Source organism: Triturus cristatus, chromosome 12, assembly GCF_964204655.1.
Source record: "Triturus cristatus chromosome 12, aTriCri1.1, whole genome shotgun sequence".
Lineage (NCBI taxonomy): Eukaryota > Metazoa > Chordata > Amphibia > Caudata > Salamandridae > Triturus > Triturus cristatus.
Window position 1 is genome coordinate 709,804,084 of NC_140595.1, and position 22,687 is coordinate 709,826,770.

Below are 22,687 nucleotides of genomic sequence, written 5' to 3' on the forward strand. Positions count from 1 at the left end.
ACTTCTGTCTAATCTGTAGCCCGTTACATATATGTGTGATGAGTCCTGCATTAAAATGCCTTCCGTTCATCAAACGGTACTACTGGGCCTCCCAGCTGGCTGCGATAAACCACGGCCTTTACGGGCCCGCCCTTAACCCGGCTTTTGAAATGGACAAATTGTTGCTGCCGGGTGGCGACTATAATCGTGCGCTCTACTCTAGATCGCTCGACGCACGTCTGACGGGTCCTACGCGGGTCGCGGTACGGGTGTGGCACGCGGCAAACTTGGCGATGGGGTGGAAAGATCGGTTGACCCGGGCGACGCCACTGTATGCATCTGAGCGATTGGGCTGCTTGTGGACCTCGAAAGGCTTTGAGAAGTGGGACACGATAGGCATCAGCAGGGTGGGCGATCTCTGGACGAGGGGGGGATTCAAAACGTTCGATGTGCTGCAGACGGAATTCCAGTTGCAGGACAGGGAGTACTTCCGGTGTGTACAGGTTCGTCATGCGCTGTGTTCTGTATTCCCGGATGTGGCGACCATCCCGGAGTGCTCCCCTCTGGAAGATAGAGTGCTAGATGGGCATGTACCGGATGGCACTATCTCATTGATTTATAAAAAGCTCATCAACGATCGCTCGGGACTGCTGACTGGCCTTCGTGAGGCATGGGTTGCCGATGGATTGGAGCTGGATGACGAGGACTGGGTATCTGCGGTGGCCTCCCCGAAAGAGGTGGCCATACCGGCCCGCCTTCGTTTCGTCCAGCTCAAAATACTCCACAGGGTCTACGTTACGGGGCCGGGTCTGATGCGTATGGGATATGCCGTGGATGGGATGTGTAAGCGTGGGTGTGGTTTGTCGGGGACCTTCTTCCATACTTTGTGGGAATGCCCGGTTGTGGCGCGCTTCTGGCGTGGTGTACATGCGGTGTTGCAAGCGGTCACGCATGTGACGCTGTTTCCCGAGGCTAGGAGATGTCTGCTAAATGTGTGGGAGCCGACTGATTACACGGTGCCGCAGACGTGGTGGGTGACACTGGGATACATGGTGGCCAAGCGTGACATAGCACAATTGTGGGGCTCCCAGAGGTCACCAACGGTCTCGGTGTGGAAGGAAAACATGGATTGGTGTATGTTTCGGGAGAAGGTAGTGTATGTGGCGAGAGGTAAGCCTGGGAAATGGGTGAAAGTGTGGGGCCCCTGGAACTCCTATCATGGCGGGATTTGTACCCCGCCGCTGATGCCTGATTTGGCAGTGGCCCAGTCTCCCTAGTCTGCTTGTTACCTTGGTTCTGTGTATCGCGTTCGCTTTGTTACTGTCCTGGCCCGTCCCCCCCCCCTATTCATGTGGATCGGTAGGGTCCTCCCCAGGGGAGCCCATAATGTTGCTTTGACTTTTGCTGCCTTGTGGATTTGTATGTCGTTTCTCATAAAAAATGAAACCGCCATTTGGGGGGTCCGGACGGTTTGGCCGCCAACGCTTCCTTTGACTTCTGGGACCTTTATCACTTGCCGCTTGTGTTTCATAACTGTGTTTTATGCTCCCATTGCTTGCTAGCGGCCGGCCTGAAGGTTGTAGGCCCATCTTTGTATATCTTTTGCATTCTGTAATAAAGGTTTCAAAAAAAAAAAAAAAAATGCCTTCCGTTGTCACTCCAGATCACACGAGGCAATCCGTAGCGAGGGAAATACTCCTTTACCAACGCCTTTGCCGTTGCCAAAGCAGTGTTTTCTTTTGTCGGGTAGGCTTCCACCCATTTACTGAAAGCGCATACCATGACCAGGACATACTTCAAATTGTTAACGTGCTCCAGTTAGATATAATCCATTTGAAGCACCTCAAAAGGCAAAGATGGTGGTGCAAAGTTTCCACTCAAAACAGGCTCCCTGCCCCCTGGATTATGTCATAAGCAAACAATGCAATATTGTACCAAATGGGCAGCAGTCCTAGAAATATTGGGATTGTACCATACAGGATCTAATAATGCACAAATACCTTTCACCCCAATATGAGCCGAACCATGTGCCATTGTCACCACCGCATTCACTAATGCATTAGGCAACAGCCACCGCTGCTTTTCTGTCAGATCAATCCAACAACCATCTGCATCTAATCTCCCAATTCGCTCTTTCCAGTGAGCCAGTCCAATAGGGGTAGCTTCTTTCTGTATTTCTTGGACACTCCCTATGGTATTATCAAACATCTCTGTTTCAGCCACCCACCTAGCAGAGCTAGTCACAAACATTGGGGTTAATTTGAATTTCGCAGTTTCCTTATCTACTTGATCAGCAAAGGCATTACCCTCCCCCACTGCATCAACCACAGCCTTGTGTGCACTACATTTGACTACAGCCACTATTTCAGGTAACGTCAATGCTGTCAGTAATCACAAAATTAAGGGACCATGCTGTATTTGCTGGCCATAAGAAGTAAGAAAACCTCTTTCTGCCCAAAGTAGGCCGAAACTATGAGCCACGCCAAAGGCGTACTGGCTGTCGGTGTAAGTATTTACTCTCAGTCCTTCACTTAACTCACAGGCCCGAAACAATGCTACTAATTCAGCCCCCTGTGCTGACTGATAGGGTACTCGAGAAGCCTCAACTATAGTGTGAAGAGTAGTTATCGCATATGCAGCTGTTGTCGTGCCATCTGGTAACTTGAAACAAGAGCCATCGACGTACAACTCCCCTTGAGGGTCAGATAGAGGAGTGTCAGTCAGGTCTACTCGTCCCTTCATTTCCTCCTCAGTCCGAAATAGACAATCATGAACATCATTGTTCTTTTCATTCGAAGGGAGGGGTAGTAACGTGGCTGGGTTCAGAGTGGCACATCGTTTAATCGTAATATGTGGAGCAAACAAAGTCAATTTGTATCCGGTAAGACGCGCACTCGTAAGGTGATGGGTCTTTGTTTTGTTCAATAATGTATCCACAGCATGCCGTACCATCACTGTGAGGTCAATGTTCAGAACGAGCCCTTCCGACTGTCGAATAGCCACCGCAACCGTGGCAGTAGCTCTGAAACAGCTACGGAGTGCTCTGGTGACGTTATCCAACACCGCCGAGAAATAGGCACAAGGTCTCTGCTTACCACCAAATCCTTGTGTTAACATAGAAAGTGAGCAACTGTCCACCTCGTGTATGTAATGCACAAAAGGTTTTCGGTAGTCAGGAGTACCAAGAACAGGTGCAGAACAAAGTGCAGATTTCAAAGAGTCAAAAGCATCTTGACAAGCATCAGTCCAAGGTAAAGGTTCATGCACATCTTTAGTGGTTAAGTACAGAAGAGGTTTAGTAAGAAGGGAAAAATTAGGGATCCATTGGCGACAGTAAGAAGTTATGCCGAGAAATGCACGGACATCACTCTGAGTACGAGGTACAGACATATTAAAAATGGTAGTCACACGCTCCGCGGTTAGTCTCCTTCCCTCCTTTGACAGTAGATGACCGAGATAGGTCACCTCCTGTCGACAATATTGCAATTTAGAAAGGGATACTTTATTGCCATTAGCAGCCAAATGAGACAATAATTGTACAGTGGCCTTCTTACAAACTTCCTCGGTATCAGAGGCCATTAACAAATCATCTACGTATTGCAAAAGCACATTACCAGGGGGCAAGACCAAATCAACCAACAATGTTTTCAAAGTTTGACTATAAATACTAGGACTCTCTGTGTACCCCTGGTGAGCGCGACAGAACCGGAAGATGCGACCAGATAATGAGAAGCCAAAAATATGGCGGCTATCAGGATGAATCGGAATGCTAAAGAAAGCATTTTTCAAATCAATCACAGAGAAATATTTAGCAGTAGGAGGAATCATAGTAAGAATAGTAGTGATGTCTGAAACCACGGGGTATTGGGGCACCACTATTTTATTAATTTCGCGCAAATCAATCACAAAACGATAGGTATCAGCATAGTCAGGATCGCTGCCAATAGGAGCTCTCTTTAAGATAGCTGCTAATGCATGTAACAGACCGATTTTGCCTGTCTCTTCCACCACACCCTTTTTTACCAAATCCTGTATGATGGAGAGCAAAGCCTTCTCACCAGCCGGAGAAATTTTGTACTGAGGTATACGAGGAAGCCGAGCATTTTGCTTCAAGGTAATAGAAACGGGCGGAATCTTTAATAATCCTACATCTGTATCACCAGTGGCCCACAATGTTGCTGGAATAGCAGCAAACTCAGGAGGGAGGGGTTCATTTTTAGTGAAACACTGCAGCGTATGCTTCCCAAGAGAATTAATAGTCAAATAAACACCATCAGGTGAACAATGAACCTTAGCATGTAATTCCTTCAACAAATCCAAGCCCAACAAATTTTCGCCACAATGGGAAGTCAAAAGAAACGGGAGTATATCGTAACAGGACCGATTGTAAAAGGAATAGGTTTGGAGATGGGGCTCACCACCGGAATTCCCGAGAATCCTACCGAAACATTATTGTGCCCAGACAGAGCAGCCCCTGGGACCAGGGAACGAGAAATAGAACTATTCATTGCACCCGTATCAACTAAAAACTTTTCAGATGTCCCCATCAAACGCGCCTCTACATAGGGTCCTTGCTGGTCAACGGGTACTGACACCTGGCCCTCACTCTGTCCATGGCTATCCTATGTATAAGCATATCCATCGGTCTCGTCCATTGCACACTCCTCATTATAATACTGCCTACCTCTTGGATTATCAAAATAATTATTTTCTTGTCCAACTTGCGTTGCCTCTTCTCGTCGCATATCACTGCGATCCACACTTCCTCGACCTCTTCCTCTACTTCTCATAGCCCCGTTCTGGGCCAGCAACAATGGACACTGAGATCGCCAATGCCCTTCCTCCTTACAATAAGCACACTGATTTATTCCCAAAACAGCAACCGGCCCTCTGCCTCGTCCAGTTCCCGCCCCCTCGGGACGAACCCTCTACCGCCTCTCTCTCTGCCACGTCCTTGAGAAACTTGTTGCAAAAACACTCGTGTTTTAAGATCCTTTGTTTTCTTTTCCGTCTTATCCTTACTTTCATTTTCTCTATGTTCATAATATTGGGCCATACTCAATATTACCGAGGGCGTGGAAGTGGGTCATGTACTTTCAGCGGCTTCCAGCCATGCAGAGACTTCTGGTAACAAATTGGTCACAAAACCATTGACAAATAATCGTATACCGCCTTCCAACGATAAATCCTGTCCACTAAAATCAATGAATACGCCCTCAAATCTAGTGAAAAAATCAGAAACACTTTCATCTTTCTTCTGTTTACATGCGGTCAATTTGTCCCAATCCACCTTGCGAGGCGGAATTAAGGAATGCATGTAAGTGATAATACGACCAGGTAATGCCAATAATTCAGGCCTCGGCTTATCTCCAGGCTTACGATCCTTGTCCCAATCTTTTATCTGGTCCCATGTTCCGCCTAATTCTTGAGCATGGTCCTGATCATGCACCTGACGCCATATGTCAATGGGAACTAATAATGCAAAAAATAGCGCTATGTCAGCTAAAGTCATAACGGCCGAAGAGGCCGCTTCTGTGAGTTCCTTATAATAAGCCATGGGGTTCTTACGGGGGTCAGGTAATTGTGATTTTAGCAAGAGGACTTCACTTCTCTTCCAAGGGGTATAAACCCATTGCTCCTCTACTCTGGCCTCTACACGAGGTCTAGTCACTACACCATGATCATCCTTTAGTTCCTGTATTTCAGGATGAAAGATAGGATGAACTTCTCGCATAGGATGCTGAGTGTCCCACGAGGGACACTTTTGACACATCCGCTCTCGACAACCTAATAAAATCTCCACATTTCTATACACTTCATCTGGGCAAAGTTCAGACTTATGAGCCCTGTCCCGAATATCATACATTACTTGGGGGGCCAACCCTCCTGGAAAACACTGTTCCCAGAGAGTAATAATACGTGCAGCCATGTGTTTCAAAGCATGTTGCTGCATAACAGGTTCATAATCTCTAAGCGTGCTCCATATATCAGTTATAGTATAAATAGGCTGTCGCATCCACTGGGAGACTGATCCTCAATCATCTGTTTCTCATCCTGTCCTACAGCCGAACGAGTAAACAACTTCCGTGTGTCAAAATCCCCCGGAGCACGAAATGAAGTCGAAACAGCTGGAGATGGGGTCGTACTTGCAGAAAGGGAAGTCCACACAGGGGTGGGGGGAGACAAAACAGCTGTGGACATAACAGAAGATGGCAGTGTAACAGGCCATAAAGTACCCGTCTCAGACACTGAGGGAGACAAAACAGAAGACGTTCCCGGAGAGGCAAGGGAAGAGGGGACAACAGGGGCGGAAGCTAAAGGGGCCTGTACTAAAGTCGGGGAAACAACGGGATATATACGCTGTGGAGCATAAGGTGGAGGTGGACGAGTATCCAATAAATCCTCTATCTCATCTTCCGCTTCAGTCCTAGCCACATAGGTCTTATCCACTTGCAATCTAAATTGTCTATCTACACGATCAATCCCTTGTTCAGTTCGTGCTTTATCATAAGCTATAGCTTTCTGCCTAATCGTCTGATTTCCTTTCATCCTACATACTTTCTCCTCCCGCATACGTCTACACTTTGCTTCCTTCTGCCACAGGTTTAGGGAGTCAAACATTGACTGTCGACTACGTTTAGAAAATAATCGATCCTTCAGAAAATGTATCTTCTTTTCATCAAAAGACCTGGTTAAGGGCCATTGTAATTCCACATTATCTTTAGTGTATTTATGCCACAGAGTATTAAACAAGAGAGGTGTAATACCATGCTTTACATACATATCATAACTTGGGCTGCCCTCGGGCGGCACAGGTTGACTTTCAGCCAAACGCGTATCATTAGGGCGGCAACAACACCCAAAACAATTCAATTTGCTAAAACACGGCATGGTGATTATCGTCACGCATTCCTCATTCAATCATACCAATTTATTTCCAAACATGGCCATGTTAAAACATTCACGAAACATACGACCTCATACTCGTTCAAACATACATAAGATAATAATAGATATACATATATACACACAAGGATATTCCAAAATTACGTCTTTCAAAACAAAGAACAGAGCCCGTCGACTCCTGTTCGTGGAGAATCAATCAAATTCAAGTTCCAAGACCGACAGATACCAAAATCAAGCAGTCCAAAGACTACCAAGAGACCATCAGACAGGTATAACCACAGACCGACCTACAGACCATCCCGCAGCTTTCCTGGTTCACTCTTGGGACTATTCTGACTAAGCCCGCTTCATTAGCACCGCTACAGATGTGTTCCCAAGGCTACCCAGGTACAGCCACAGGCATTTCCGAGAGCAGTCTGGCCGGGCGCGCACCACACATGCCACACCGGGCGTCCGATCAGCATCTCTATTATTAACAAAAAGGTCAGTGGAGCATCTATATGTGCAGCCACCACAATGCTGCCCCATCAGACCCCCAAGATTCTCCGTGGTACACTGACCACCAAATACTTACACAGTTAACTGCTTCAAAAGCACTGCTCAACAGTGCATGCCAAGAACATCAAAACAATTCAACTCACCTGATGCACAAAGGTACAATAGCGTGTTCTCCACTGCCAACTCCTGAAGACCAACACGGTCTGCTCCTGGGTTACGCCCGTAGGACTCCGGTGAAGGGTCACTAGCAGCTGGGGATAATCTGATCGGGAGAGCGGAGTAAGTTCATACCAAAGATGGCTAAATTTCAAAGGATCCTTTTTCCGTCCACCCGCTCGACCAGAATTACCCCTTGTCCTTACCACCCGTTTACGGGGAGGACGACCCAGTCACGGAGTCCCGGCTGAGTCGCCAACTGATGTACCATAAAAATAAACAAAAGGGCTATACCTACCAATAGTCCCAATACCATTTACCAAATAATCAGGCAGTTGGCAGTGAAGAAGGTTCAATTGTTTATTAAACAAAATACTCTATAGAGGAGCCTCTCCGAACCTCACCCATTAGGTGCGCCGAGAGGACTGCTGGCTTGTATTCAAACATGAGGTTATATACTTTTCGGTTTAGCACATACAATCAATGTAAAAGGAAAAACACCAGTTGGCCCTCGAGCTCCAGGAAAGGACCATATATGGCACACATCAGACCAGTACAAAGGCTTAACTATCTATTACTGATGAGGTCAGGAGGGGTGACTCCATTTCGTCTTGATGCCTGGGAGTATAGGCACGGCGCCTCCAGGAATGCACTTATCACCCCCAAAGCCAGATGCGACCTTGAGTTTTAGAACAGTCGAGTAAACAGCCTACCTTCAGCTGCTACCCGTAACTCAGATGAACTGGGGCCTGACAACTGCACGTGATCAACGCGTGATCACGGCCCGTGCTCGAGCATATAATCAGAAGATGGCGTCTGTTAGGTTCTCGGCCTACTCTTTTAGCAATACATATACAGAGAGGAAATAAACAAGTTTCCTCCAAGCAAAAGCATATATATCAAACAGGGAGTGTACATATAGATGCATCATGCTAACATAACATAGGTCCGATACTCCTTATATAAGGGAAATCTACCTTTTTGTTCCTCAGAGCGTTGGATTGCTGCCATGGAGAAGGAGTAACGTATGCAAAGCCACAGGCTCACACAGCACATGGCATGCTGTGACACATTTACAAAATCAATCAATTGATTGGGAGTAGCCTCCACCTCTCTTGAAAGGAGAACTGTGAACACCCAATATGACATTGGACACTGCTGTCAAGATGTAGCTGGCCCTAGTGACAACAACTCTGGAGAACCTTTTGGCACATAACCTGTTTGCCCCTAACATTTTTATCAGCACCAGAAAGTGAAGAATACTGTAGCCTCAGTGGCAAATTTGTGCCCGATGAATGCTGTACAAGGCGAACACGCCGACACACATTGCAGCAACTAAGTCCTCCAACTCCACAGCCAAGTCCTGCTGAGAAGGCAGCCAACACCAGACATCATAAAAAGTGACTTATGTATATGCTCAGATGTATAATACTAGTTTGTTATGTTTGTGTTTTCAAACTTTTTGCTTTGTTGAAACAATGTCATCCAATAAGGATATAGTTGAAGATACATTGTTACACCCTGAATGAAAAGTTATCTTTCAGTAATGGATAAAACATTACCATCATGTGTGTTGGCTATTTCGTAGATGTTGTCATCATTCTTACCTTAAAAAGGGTTGTTAATGATCTCTATACATCGACCCTCTGCTGTACGTGCCCTGTCCTGCTGATTCTGAAGTGGTAGTAGCTTGTCATCTGAGTCAGATTCTATCTCTATGTTGATGTTATAAAGACCCTTCCTCATGGCTATGTTGTGAATAATGGCACATGTGCCCATGTTTATGCAACAGGCCTCTATTCCTTAGATTAGTGCTTCACCAGTCTTGTGTAGGCAGCTAAAACGTTATTTGAGAATTCCAAGAGTCTTTTCAGTTATTGATTGCATGGTTTTATGTGCCCTGTTTCATTTCTGGTTCTTAAATGCCGGTATGACGTTAGTATCCAAGGGCGCAAGGCATATGCACTGTCTCCTTGAGAATGAGAAATAATTAGATTGTTGACAAGCATATTTTTGAACACTGTATGAATTGAGTTTGTAGTCCTCTTACCAAGTAAATAACCAGCACCAAGTTCACACTGATACAGACAGTTATTTATTCCACTATAGTAGAACATAAAGGAGTCATGTTTGCTGCCTAGGAATCAGACTACACGGTCAGTTATGATGCATGAGGGGTCACACACTACCTGTACCTTGATTGAATGGGTGCTTTTCCAGTTTCTATAAATAAATTCATTTGCAGATGGGGGGACATATTGCAATATGTGTGCTATCAACACAACAACAATGTTTCGAAACTGTGCTACCCGAGAAAACATTAGTTTTGTGTGTTGTATACCTTGGAGTGTTTGGGAAAAAAACATATTCGTTCACTTTGCCAGCCATGATGTCCAGAAACCTATGAAATAACCCAGAAAATGCACTTTGTGACACTCCACCTGCTATAAATCCCTGGTAACTACCAGAAGCTAAAATGTGTAAACAATATTTTCCCTGCACATGTGGTGGGATTGCATTGCTTCTAACTGTTAGAGGTTGTAGTTAAGGATGTAACTCAGCAATGAAATCCCAAATTTCCTTACTACTCAGTCTATACTTCTCATAAATGTCTTCCTCTGTCTGCTCAAACAGGGTGATCCTCACCCTAAATATCCTCTCCTGTCTCCTCATCCTTCTCTGCCTACCAGCCAAAATCCTCATCTTCCTTGCCAAGATGTACAGGCCTGTCATTCTGAGAGAGCTACACGCATTTTGGGTGACGTTTCATAGTCTGCACCTGGTAACCATCTGGTTCACATTGATGGTAGTTGCATTTCCCAAATGGCCGTTTTGAGACTTATCGCAATTAGGAAATCCTTTGCACATAGTGTTAGTGTTTCACTGTTTGGTAACACTAGTTTTCTATTACCAATTTCAAAATGTGCTATCGAAAATACCTTTCGTAGATATCGTAATACGATTTTGCATTTCCTAATTGCCTGAAATAGCGCATCGCACCTACAGGAATTTCAAAATGGCTTCGTACATATGGCCCTAAGTGTCTGCTGTTGATCAAGTATACATGTAAAGAAGCCATATTAACACTGCTATATAGAGTAGAGGTGTGATGGTTGTGTGTACACCACAGGGGAATGTGGGGTAAGATGTACAAACCGATTTAACAATTGCAAAAGTCTGAGTCTGAGTTCAGTCACATTTTAGGAGTTGGTCAACTATTACTGACTCCTAAAATGGGATTATGAACCCATAATGATTCACTGTTTGGAAGTGTTGTATTGCAGGTGTCTCTCTTAAATTCCAAATTGGTTGGTATGAGTTGAATGAATTCTGGTTGCAAAACATTGAAAAATTACTGACTCTCAACTTGAGGTTGTAAGCCATTCACAAAAGGAAAGGGGGGCTGCAGGGACCCACTCCCCTTTGCGAATGTAAAATAAAGCTAGTTCTGGAATAAGCAGTGTTCAGTGGGAACCACTGCTGTGTTTTAAACAAAAAAAAACCTTACTTTTAAATGCTGTCATGTTTCCTTTGAGGAAAACATACTGCATTAAAAAAAAGACTTTATGTAAACGCGATCAGACATGGTTGCCTGCTGACCCTAGCAGCCATCAATCTCTGTAGGAGATACATGCCGAACTATTGTCATACAGTTGACTTAAAAATTCATCCTAAATAAGCATAAGATGAACAACACTTTCTCTGTAGTAAGCGGTAGAGCTTGATGTCTCTTGATTTGGAAGTGTTCCATATGGTCTTTCAACCATTTATGCCACTCCATTTTCTCTTGCTCTTAGCTATGTGTCTGGTATTGTGGACTGCTACTATAAAGGTGATGAGAGCATCCAGAAAGACCAAGAGCTTCAAGCCTGGGTGAGGGATATCTTCAAAGAATGCTTCTTGGAGAGAAAATCCTCAGGTATGATTGCTTGACCTTGTTGTCAAGTGTTTTTGTTCATCCTCCCATTCACATTCACCTCACTGATTGCGGATTGATACCCGAACCACAAAACATTGGGACAGACTGTGAAATCAAAAGTTTTAAGAAATTTCATGCTTTCAAGTGCCATCCAAAGTTAAGAAACAAAAGGTTGTTTAACACGGTTTGTAATTCATTTTCTGTATGTACCCTATTAAACTGCAAATTTTGGTTTAGCGCCAAGACGCCTCGGCATTCGTGCGCTCTACAAATATTTCAGAATTCAGAATTCAATTTTATCTCTAATTCTATAATATTTTTCAATGTACTAAACTTAGAAAGCACTTTCAAAAATGTCATTAGATTGTAGCACCCTATTCAAAATTCAAGAAACTTTACCAAAATGTAATACCCCACAGACATATAATTTCAACCACACAACTGTAGACCTACCTACCATTGGCCAATGAGGCTCATAATCTGACACAGTTAAATGTGATGTATGTCTTCATAATTTTTTTCTGGTATTCTTTCAGGAGTGCCTTCATTACTACAGACCCGTGCTGAATTGATCAAGTATCTGACTATGGTGATTTTCACAAGTTCCGCTCAGCATGCTGCTGTCAACAATGGGCAGGTAATTGTGAATATGCTTATAGTACTGTAGGTGGTGGGGAAGAATAGCCAACGGAATGTAAGAGTCTGGAAAACCCATCTTTACCATATACATCTTAAAAAGGTGTTCATTAGAAGAAGCAATGGGAGGGTATCTGTACTTTATTATCTCAAGACTAGGTGTGCGATATAAATAACACATACATCCATCCATACATACATACATACATCAGTATAAGGGGATCAGTAGAGCACATTATGAGTTTGGGATCCCTAGAAGTTGACCTTTAGGAAGTCTAGAGGGTTACCAAACAGTATTGCTCTGGATTGGGTTGTTCAAGATTTCCTAGAACTAAATCTTCACTAATATGCTTGGTGCACCTTTGGACAAGAGCACAAACCTAAATGTAGACAATTGGGGCAACGTTTACTCATGCTGGACCATTGCACAAGTGTTTTACACCCTTGTAACTAGTTAAAGTTGTTAAAGATGGTACACTTCCAGCTGAGAAAGGATTCCTCAAGTGTGAGACTTGAAGTTCATATCATTTTGAAAATACCCCCTGGTCTGTGATAATTCCTTGTACATAAACTCTAGCAAACATTCTGACTGAAAAAGCATACTTTTCCAACCTTCTTTCCAATGGTGATATGATAACTAGCAAACACAGGTTTTCTGACCTGAACACCTGCTTCTGCCTAACAATGATATTTGTTGATATAGCATATGTTGGCTTTTTAAATAAGTAGCTTTTTATATAGCACTCTGACAACCCTGGGTGTGGTGGTACTATAGAAGTCTACCTAATTAAAATATTTGCAACCTTCAACTGATGCTTTTTCTTTTTTTTGGGCTTGTGCCACTGTAGTTTGATTTCAGCTGGATGCCAAACTGTCCAGGCACAATGCGGCAACCTCCTCCCAAGACCAAAGGCACAGTAACCCTGGAAAGTGTCCTCGAGATCTTGCCCGATGTGGGCACTACCACCCGCTTAATGCTGACTGGCAGGGTCCTGAGTAAGGAGCCAGGTGACATGGTAAGCATTCCATTCTCTCCTTGTACATGTTAGGAGTATAAAGTTAAGGGCAAACTGTACTTCCTTGTGACTTATTTACTTAGGAATAACTGGCATTGCATTTTGTCATACACCGTCTTCTGTAAGGTGGATTGTTACATAGATAATTCAGTGTGATGGAATAAAACAGAGAGGTGATTTACGCATAGAACCAAACATCTGCTTTTGTGAATGCAACATACAAACAATAAAGCGATTATATTTGGTATAGTAAGTAGGTAGACTCATTTCAATTTTGGCATGGTGTGCTTCTTTAATTGTTCTTTTAATACAGACTCCTGAGGTGGCATTTCAGAGTGATTTTGGAAACAATGAGTATGGGGCATTCTTTGAAAACTGTGAACTCCAGTGATGGGGACTAGAATGGTGCAATCGGAATTTAGATGTTGTACAGTGTGGTTTGAGTTTAACCAGCGAGTTCTGATAGTAAGTTCCTGGAGGGACCATAGCCAGGCACTACATTGGAAAGCTAGTCTGGAGAAGTACTGTGCCCACTTTAGATGATTGTCAAGAATTTGTAAAGGGTCGAATTTTCAGCAGGAGCTACCCAGCTTTGTGCAAAAGGAAGTGATCGGCTTGTGTCTTGGCAGGTTGAGTAAGGTTTTGCAGGCACAGTTCCGAACCCTGTCTAGTGAGAAGAAAGGATTTGAGGGTGGCTATTGAGCAGGAAATCTAATTTACAAACTATTACTGAATTAATTTGTCTTGGTGGTGTAAAAAAGGAGACATGGCTGTTTTGTTATATTTAATATGGTTCATTGACACAATATCAAAGACAAATATCGTGCTACAGAAATATTGTGCCAAATATATTGAGTACAACAATATTGTTTTCCTATACATATAATTGTGAATACAAAAATATCGTTTCACACTAATATCGAAAGATATATAAGAAATATTGTTTTCTAAGATATATATATAGTTAAAAATAGTAAATATTAAATATGTTAACATGTAACAGTAATATAATGTACATTAAATATATTATGTCATTATAAATATGTACTTATTTAAACAAACACACACGTGTGTAGGTTTATGTACATTAATATAATGTAAAACTATTTGAATTTGTATTCTAATTTTTTATTTATTTTTAATTGTAATCATATATAAATGTATATATGAAAAGCGTTGGACTCTGGAGGGGCCTAATTTACTATTCCTACTCCAGTCTATGCAACATTATGAAAAGTTCTTCACTTCAAACCCATACCATATTTTAATACACATATTAATTTAATAACATTATAAAACTATTAACATAACATTAAATATTTACATAAAAATAATTAAACAATTTAAATAATAAACGTTTTAAATAATGAATATAAAAAAGTTTTTGAATTATTTCATTACATCTTCACACTATACCTAGCAGACCACATTTAACATATCTAAAATAACAAATTATAAGACAACTAAAATATTCAGTAATGATTAATAATTACTACATAGCGGCTTCGTTTGATGTTGGGCAGAATTGCTTCTGCCCGACACCCGTTCGGCGGTCCCTACTGACTCATTTAGAAGCAACCGAACACTGTTCGGTCTCATTCTTCCTTTTCTCAGTGGGAGGTTGTGTTATAGCTGTAAACCGGCCATAACTCTAGCTCTTATTGGCCGTAACACAAGCTCCCATTGAGGAAAGGGAGGAGCAGTTTATCCCTGCACCCCGTACCAGGCACCACACAGTGCATGCCACAATGTGCAGGGATCAATAGGAAGGCACCATAGGTGCCCCCTTGGCCTCCAACTAGAGGCCATGCACCAAAAGGGGGGCTCCCAAACATGCTTTCTGACATGGTTTCAATGTTGGACAGGCAGGCATGGAAACCATCTTGGAAACTGTGCAGTGAATCTCAGGAGCGGAAAGACCCGACCTTGAGAATGCTAGCCGGCTTCCGCCTGGCGCAGAGGCTCTCTGAGCCCATCGGAAGCCAGCCAGAATGACTGGCCAGTTTACTTTCCAACCACCTCCATTATAATGAGGCATTCGGAAAGTAAACTGAACAGCCATTACGGTGCATCCCTGAACGTTTACGGGCCGCATCGTAATGGGCCGCTAAATGAATAATTAATTATTGAATAATTATTACTTAAATAACTTCCCACCCTACCCCTCTAAAACTCCAATAACCCACTCATAAAATATAACTTAACTAATATATTAACTGCACAATTTACATAATTATCAATTTAAAAAGTAATACTTAATTAATACCTAATTAACTTCCCACCCTATATATCTACAAAGCCAACAACCCACACCTAAAATATAACTTAAAACATTATAATTACACAATTTACATCATTAATTAACAATTAAATATTATTAAATCAATAATAATTAATCAATTATTATCTCATTCACTTCTCACCCTATACCCCGACAAACCCAAAAACCCGCACCTAAAAAATATTAATTACACAATATGCATAGTTAATAATCAAATAATTAATTAATTAAACGTAAATATTAATGTATTATACATTATTAACTTCCCACCCTGTACCCCTACAAACCTCACACCCCGCTACACTTTGAATTATTATTTTACAATTAAAATAAAGATATAAATAACTTGAACTTACAAACTATATTTAAAAACAATAACAACAATCATACAAACAATTTTAAACATATACAATTCAAATATTTATTTCTTAACTTAAATAAATGGATATTTTTGTCAACGATATTTCTACACATGATATTTATGTAGAATGATATTAAAAACACAATATTTGTGTGAGTCAATATTTATAACTCAATATTTTGTCCAAATACCATTTAATATGTGGTTGTGTGCTACAGTGCCCATGATAATGGAAGAGTTAGAGTGTACCCCAAGGTTTCTGGCTGATTATGAGGAAGTCTACATGTCTCAATGAATGTCTATAGAACTGGGCACCGGGATGTCGGATTGGAGGCATAGAGAAAGTAATGGGCCTCAGTTTTGGTGGAGTTAAACGAAAGACATGAGAGCTATCCAGCATCTGCTCACCGAGAAGCAGTCACATTTATGAATACAGGGTGTGAAAGGATAATATTGTGCAATCAGTGTAAAGGCAAGAAAAGCAGTCACATGAGATGTCATCAAGGGAGCTGGTGTATAGGGAGAATAGTACTGGCCCTAGGATAGACCCTTGACAGACCCAAAGTTGCCATGGGATCAGTAGTGATCTCTTACAGAGTGAGCTAAAAGATGAGAATCACTGAAAAAAACAAGGAGCTGAGGGAGGCAAGTAAAGCTGATTCCATGTTTAAGCTGTTCTAAGCCAACATGATCACTTAAAAAACGTCCACCAGTGTTCCTTGCTTTTTGGTTGCTTCTGTAATATATTCTTTTGATTAATGAGGTTAAACTTTTTATTTTTTTAATGTTTATTTTAAAGAGGCCTTTAGGCACATATCCTGATGAACTTTTTACTGAGGAGGAACCCAAACGGTGCATCAAGGCATTCCAGGAACGCTTGTCCCAGATATCTGCAGAGATTGAAAGCAGAAACGCATCCCTGCCTCTCAAGTACAACTACCTGAACCCCAAAGTGATTGAGAACAGCGTCTCCATATAACTGCAACTAACCAACCAACAACAACATTCCACGCTCCTCCCTGGTCAGTAAATTGCATCTCTTGGTCCACATCCCACTCTGTTCTAGATGATGATGAGCCAAGTACTAGTATCACTGGACTTTGGACAGGGTTCACTTCAAGCGCTCCAGTGTTACAGGAGCTAAAAACGGAAACAGACTGTTTTTGGAATAGGTCAGGTGCAGCGAAAGAAAATCATTCACAGAAACCAAGGCATTTTGCTCACAAATGAGATCTAATTTACATCTGGTATCTTCCAAACATCTGTCTTAGAAGGACTTAAAAGATGAAGGAACCAGAGATTTCCCTGTTGTCCCTGAGTAAGTTATAGACAACACTGATTCATGAAGAGAAAGTGATATATGTAATTGATGCAGACTTGTCACCATTAGAGAACTAGCCAAGCAAACAATATTGTGGAATACAAATGAAGGTGCGCTGAATATCTGTTCTTGTTAGCAAGATTCTTTAATAAACAAGCTTTGCAAATTAGAGACATGATCATAAAATGTGTCGTTTTCTTTGAACTATTTAGAAATGTGTACCTGCATCCACTTGCCTTTGCTGGTGTAGACCATTAATGTGGTAAATGGTATTCTGGGCCTTTAATGAGTGAAGAGGCGAGGGAAGTGACAACAAAGACCCTGATTATGAGTTTGGCGCAGCGGCGCCGGGCTCAACCCGGGCACCGCTGCACCAAACCCAAGCATTGACCGCCAGCCGTATTATGAGTTGTAAAATTACAACTCATACTATGGTCGGCGGTCTTTTGGACTTTCCCATGAGGGTGCCTTAAAACAGGCACAGCAATGGGAAGGAGACAAAAAGTTCCAGCACAGCATGGACGGTGATGTTCATGGTGTGCTGGAACTGGGGGGAATGCAGACAGGGGTGCACATGTTGTGCCCCTCTGAATGTATTCCCATGGCGGGGGGACATGGCTTTGTTCCTGCACCACCAGCCTTTTCATGGTGGTTCTCCACCATGAAAAGGCTGGCGGTCCCAGTGTTTTGTGCATTGCCTTGTTTCTCCCTCCTTTGATATTGCACATTGATTGGCGGTATGATTCAAATCTCTTCATCAAGACCCGTTGAGCTGTTGTTCATGTCATCCTCCATTAAGTTGGTGTTAAGACCATCCATAATTATCCATATATTATCCACATTTGATGTGATGACATCCGGCAAAGTTGGGAGCAATGATGTCAAGGTTGATTCTCTTCTTGACCTAACTGGGTGTAGATAGATTTAACCTACAATGAGGGATAGCATTGACCTTGTTTGTCCACTGCAGGTCAGAATTATTTTCAAGATGACATAGTCCCCTTTTCTTACATTTAACACCATAGTTGTTGTCATTAAATCATTCTTCACGTAGATTGACACCCTGCCAGAGTCAAGTCCCCGGCTTGTGAGGCCACTGCAGGGGATTCATATGCTGTAAAATCTGGCCAGGGGAAAGAGTTTAATGCCCATGTTTCTTGGAGTGCAATAATGTGTCTCTGCAACATATTTATAGTTTTGTTTTTAACTGATGAGTCGGTTAGACCGCCTATATGCCATGAGCTGATTTTTAGACGGGCCCCTTCTCCAGTTTATGGTGTTTTGTGTCCCTGAGCTAGTAGCGGGACTTTAGTACACTTGATAGCCACACCCAATCCTTTAATGTTTTAAATTGGGTAATACAATAGTTGCCTTCCCCAGATCTGCTTGCCGTATTTGTCTCTTCCCTGATTACCGGGTGTCGGCTTCCCCTTGTGGTGACACTAAGAACTGAACCAGTGGTGGACATGTTCCTATTTTTTGGTTCACTCTCCTGTCCCTTTATTTATGCATGCATCTAACTCCAGGAAGTAGGCGGGATGTCTTTGCATTTGTCACCCCGAGTGGGACGGGTATGCTCAGACGTGAGTCCCGTGCTCTCCATGCGACTGGAATCAAGCTATCCTGGCTGAAGAAGGGTGAAACCCCGAAACCGGTCCTAGGATGCTTGTTTCCAGTCCAGGGAGGACCTGGCGTGGCAGTTCAGGCTGGACTGTTCCCATGAGGCACAGGGTCAAGACTGATTTGCATATGGCTGGGTTCAAACTGGAATGGCATGGTGAGCAAAAACATGATGGATTTAGGCCAAGATCTCTGTACTGGGGTGAATGTATGACATTGTTCTGCATTCTGTCCATCAACTGTTGTTTTTGTCTTTTTCCAGAGGCCACACTAAATAAATGGCTTTTTCTGAGGTCGTGGCCTTGTTTGTTATAGTTATGACCTCCAAAGCTTCCTTAGTTGCCTTCTTTTGGTTCGGGTCAGGGGCCCGAGTTACCAGTTTCAGCCTCTTTTCCAGTTTGTGGTCCCTGTTTTCTTTTGAAATGGGTAGTTCAGCTTTCCCCTGTTACTCATCGGGTTCTGACTTTAGCCACTGGAGTAGTGTCAATCTTCTATTATTGTAACAGTTGTTTAATTTTTTCAATCTTTTCTTATTTTACCTTGAAAAGGGTGGTCGCGGGTCATCCAGTGGCTTTGGGTCATTCATTGTGACTTTATTGTGTGATTGTGAGGTCCTCTCTGATTCTGAGCATTACTTAAAGTGGAGAGGTTGGTTTTTTTTATGAGCGTGGACATCTGGGGAGAATCTGTGTTTGCTTTTACTGCTTCCCAAATGTTGTGGGGCACATCCTGTTCCACCTGGGTTGACTTGACTACTGGTGTGGTGTCCTCATTGGTAAGGTTTTGTACTCCTAGGCCTTGATGGCTGTGCTGTTGAGTTGACCCATTACTGATGTCCTGGGAGGTGGGTGATTTTTTTCAAGTCATTAATCAAGGTAGTCATCACTATTGGCAATGTTGATAATATTACTATTATTGGGCCACAGGCACACAGATCTTGCTTTTGCTTCGCTTGGACTGAGTCTTGGGCTCTGATTATTAAATTGTTTATGAGATCCAATTTACCATCAATTCTTGGATTTAAAGTGGCAATTGTTTGCAGAATCGACATTTGCACTTCCAGCTTGTCTGTATGCAGTAGTGCGGTGTTGGCCATAGCATCAAGTGTTTTATTGATGTTTTTGATTGCCGCCATCTGGGGCACAGTTGCTGTCTGCTGTTCTGCCATGCCGGATGGTTGCTTGAGCTCCTGTGGATGAATAAGACTTGAGCTGGAGAAGTCAGAACACCAGCAGGAAAAGGAGCACCTTTCTAGGCTAGCTTCTTCTGGTGATGCCTCGTGGGCTGTGGTCCGGGCGGTGCTTCTGGATATACGTGTGCTACTGACACAAGATTTGGTCTTTCTCTGGCATTTTCTAGCCCGCTGCTTATTGTTTCATTTTCTCCCTGCAATCCAGCATTTACCCTGCCCTCTTCTCTTTTGTCTTTTACATTCTTGGCTTCTCCTGTACCTGCTATCCCTTTTTGTTGGGCTAAGTGTGTGGAGGGTGGTCATGTCTGAGAGAGCTTGGGCGGCCAGCTCGAGACTCAGTGCATGGAGGGGTTACCTAAATCCCCCATGGAGCTCCCATTTTCTTTCCTGATGTTGATACTGCCTTTTATCACTTGTATCTCAGGGCTTAGTGGTATCACTCTACCAAGTGGCTGGCCTAGGATATCCCTGATACATTCCTTCTCCCTAGGGCCCGGGTCCTCCCTCCTCGAGATTGTAGTTACAGATAGAGGGGATCCCCAATGCTGTGCTCTCCTTTTCACTGAGATGGGATCTGGATTATAGAGTGTTGCAGTTACAGTTCGGTTTAAATTTGGGTCTATGGTAGAGTTGAGTGTAGCGCTTTAATCCCTGGTATATGTGAAGGAGCAAACGTGTGGCCCAAAATAGTCTGTTCCCTGCTCCAGGATCGGGATTATCTGTGTTAGGATTGATAATCTGGGTTAAGTGTCCCGCACAAAAAGCTCTCTAATGTTGTTCTTGAGTTATTCTTATACAAAGATAGCCTGGGGGATATCCTCCTTGCATGTGTCCAGGTCCTGGTTAATTTTTTGCTTGTCACCCATTGGGAATTTCTGGGCCCTTGCTTGCTGGAGTACAAGAGTCTCCCTTTTTGGCGTTTTGCAGATTTATGGGGTCTCTGATTGGCCTCAGTGGGGGTTAGTATGTACTGCGAGTCTGCATTTGTTGGTATAGCTTGAAGTTTCACCTTAGGGCTTCCTCTGGTGTTCCGAGCAAAACATTGCCCCTCCAGAAAGACTTACCTTGCTACAGTGAGGGGGGGGGATGGAAGTATGAGCATGCAGAAAAAAAGGTGCACATACCACCAGTTGCCGAGTTTTTTTAATTTTAATTTTAGTTTTATTTTAGCCTTGCTTGCTGTTGTCCTTGTCTTGTCTTCTTAACAAGGCCTCAGAGGGGGCCTCCAGAGGGGGAGGGGGAGGGGCAGGCAGAGATGAGTGGGGCAACCAAATGGCAAGCGGGGCATTGGGCCACAAGCCGTACCAAATCCTGGCTACTCTCCCTTTGTCTTCTCTACATTCACCACCTGACCTCAGGCAGGGCCCCCATCTCCTGGGGGGCTCACGTTGTGTGCCAAGGATAGAGCACACCCCCTTTCAGGTCTCACATTTGCTGGATCCCCTCTTTGCCCCTTTGCTGTCTCTTTACTTTTTAATGCCTCAGGATCGTTCCGTCCGGTCTGACCTGGAGTAAGAGACAGAGAGCAGGGAAGTTGAGTGGAGGTAAGGCGGTGGGTCGGGTCCAGGTAAGTCCGGGAGCTGGAGCTGACTGTGAAGTGGTGTGGAGCTGAATGTGGAAGTGGGCTGGCAGGCTGGCCGGTGTGGGATAGTGGTGGTCGAGACAGAAGGGCCGAGGGATGGAGAACCGACAGACAGTCACGAGAGGCAGATACCCAACTTGGCCTTTAGGCCTCTGCCCACTTGATGCCCACTCATTGCACTCACTTCTCAGGAGACTAAGGGGCCAGGACATCGAACTCCAATACTGTTGGGCTCCAAACCCACTGCCTCCATTTCACTTTGCCATGACACACCCTGAACACCGGAAATACTAGTTTAACTCGGTGGTCTGAAGAAGGTACCCAAGGGTGTCAGCTTTATGCCTGGCACTATTTTGTGAATAGGGGAAACTGCATGGCCAATGAGGGAAAACTTCTCAGGCGCAACTCTAGCCACTTCAACATGGGTTCCTAGGAGTTTGGCCCTTAACATTTCCTCTGTGCTCTGGCGAACTCCAACAAGGTAAAACCCCTGAAGTGTGTCTAGTGAACAGAGGAACTTCCCCTACACCCACCTGAAAATCAGTTCTGAAACAGGTTTTCTCCTCACTGGAATTGGTGCTACTCTAGCTACTGGGACAATGGCTGGGGCAGGCCGAGGTGTGAGTTACATGTACCTGGGACAGGGGTGCCCCCATGATGGTTGTGCAGTTGGTGGGCACATCACCCAGGCCATTCTGTCAGGTGTAGGCCACACCTTCTCCCAGCCAAGGCAGTTTTTTCCCTTTCCTGGTGAGCCATTCACACTTCCTTGCAGGGGCTATCATTCTGCTAGGTGTCAAATGAGGAGGAAGTCTGTAAAGGATTCTGGAGATTTAGGCAGGAAAATGCCAATTTTCTATAAGTAGCACTTTTAAAACAGTAATTACAAATCTGACTTGGCCATTCAATTGGATTTTAAATGACTATTAATTTGAGTCCTTGAATCATGGTTCTAGCGATTCCCAAATTGAAGCTTTGCATTATAAGGTGTTGTAATGTAACTAATTGCTTTTCTATGGGAGAGCAATATTTGGCTTCTAGGGCCTACCTTCGGAGTGATTTATAAGTTATAACAAGGATTTGCAATGCAATTGGTCTCGCCTTTGGGACCTTGTCTGTATTTAGCTATGCAGCACATTATCCTGGGTGCTGAAACATCAACTGTTCTTTAACATGGAGGGAAGGTAAGCACCAAACTGCGTAACATGCCAAGTATGGGA

The 22,687-nt window shown here is 43.5% G+C and overlaps 1 protein-coding gene across 2 annotated transcripts in view; it reads left to right on the plus strand.

The window, feature by feature from the left end:
- The window catches only part of LOC146780369 (hydroperoxide isomerase ALOXE3-like), a 554,429-nt gene extending 537,185 nt beyond the window's left edge, over positions 1–17,244 (plus strand). For both annotated transcript variants that reach the window (XM_085638540.1, XM_085638541.1), the window contains 4 exons: positions 11,337–11,458; positions 11,995–12,095; positions 12,943–13,110; positions 16,552–17,244. In XM_085638540.1, coding sequence (XP_085494666.1) covers positions 11,337–11,458; positions 11,995–12,095; positions 12,943–13,110; positions 16,552–16,731 — 571 coding nt within the window. In that variant the 3' untranslated portion in view covers positions 16,732–17,244. The remainder of the gene's footprint in view (positions 1–11,336; positions 11,459–11,994; positions 12,096–12,942; positions 13,111–16,551) is intronic.
- Positions 17,245–22,687: the final 5,443 nt, after the last annotated feature.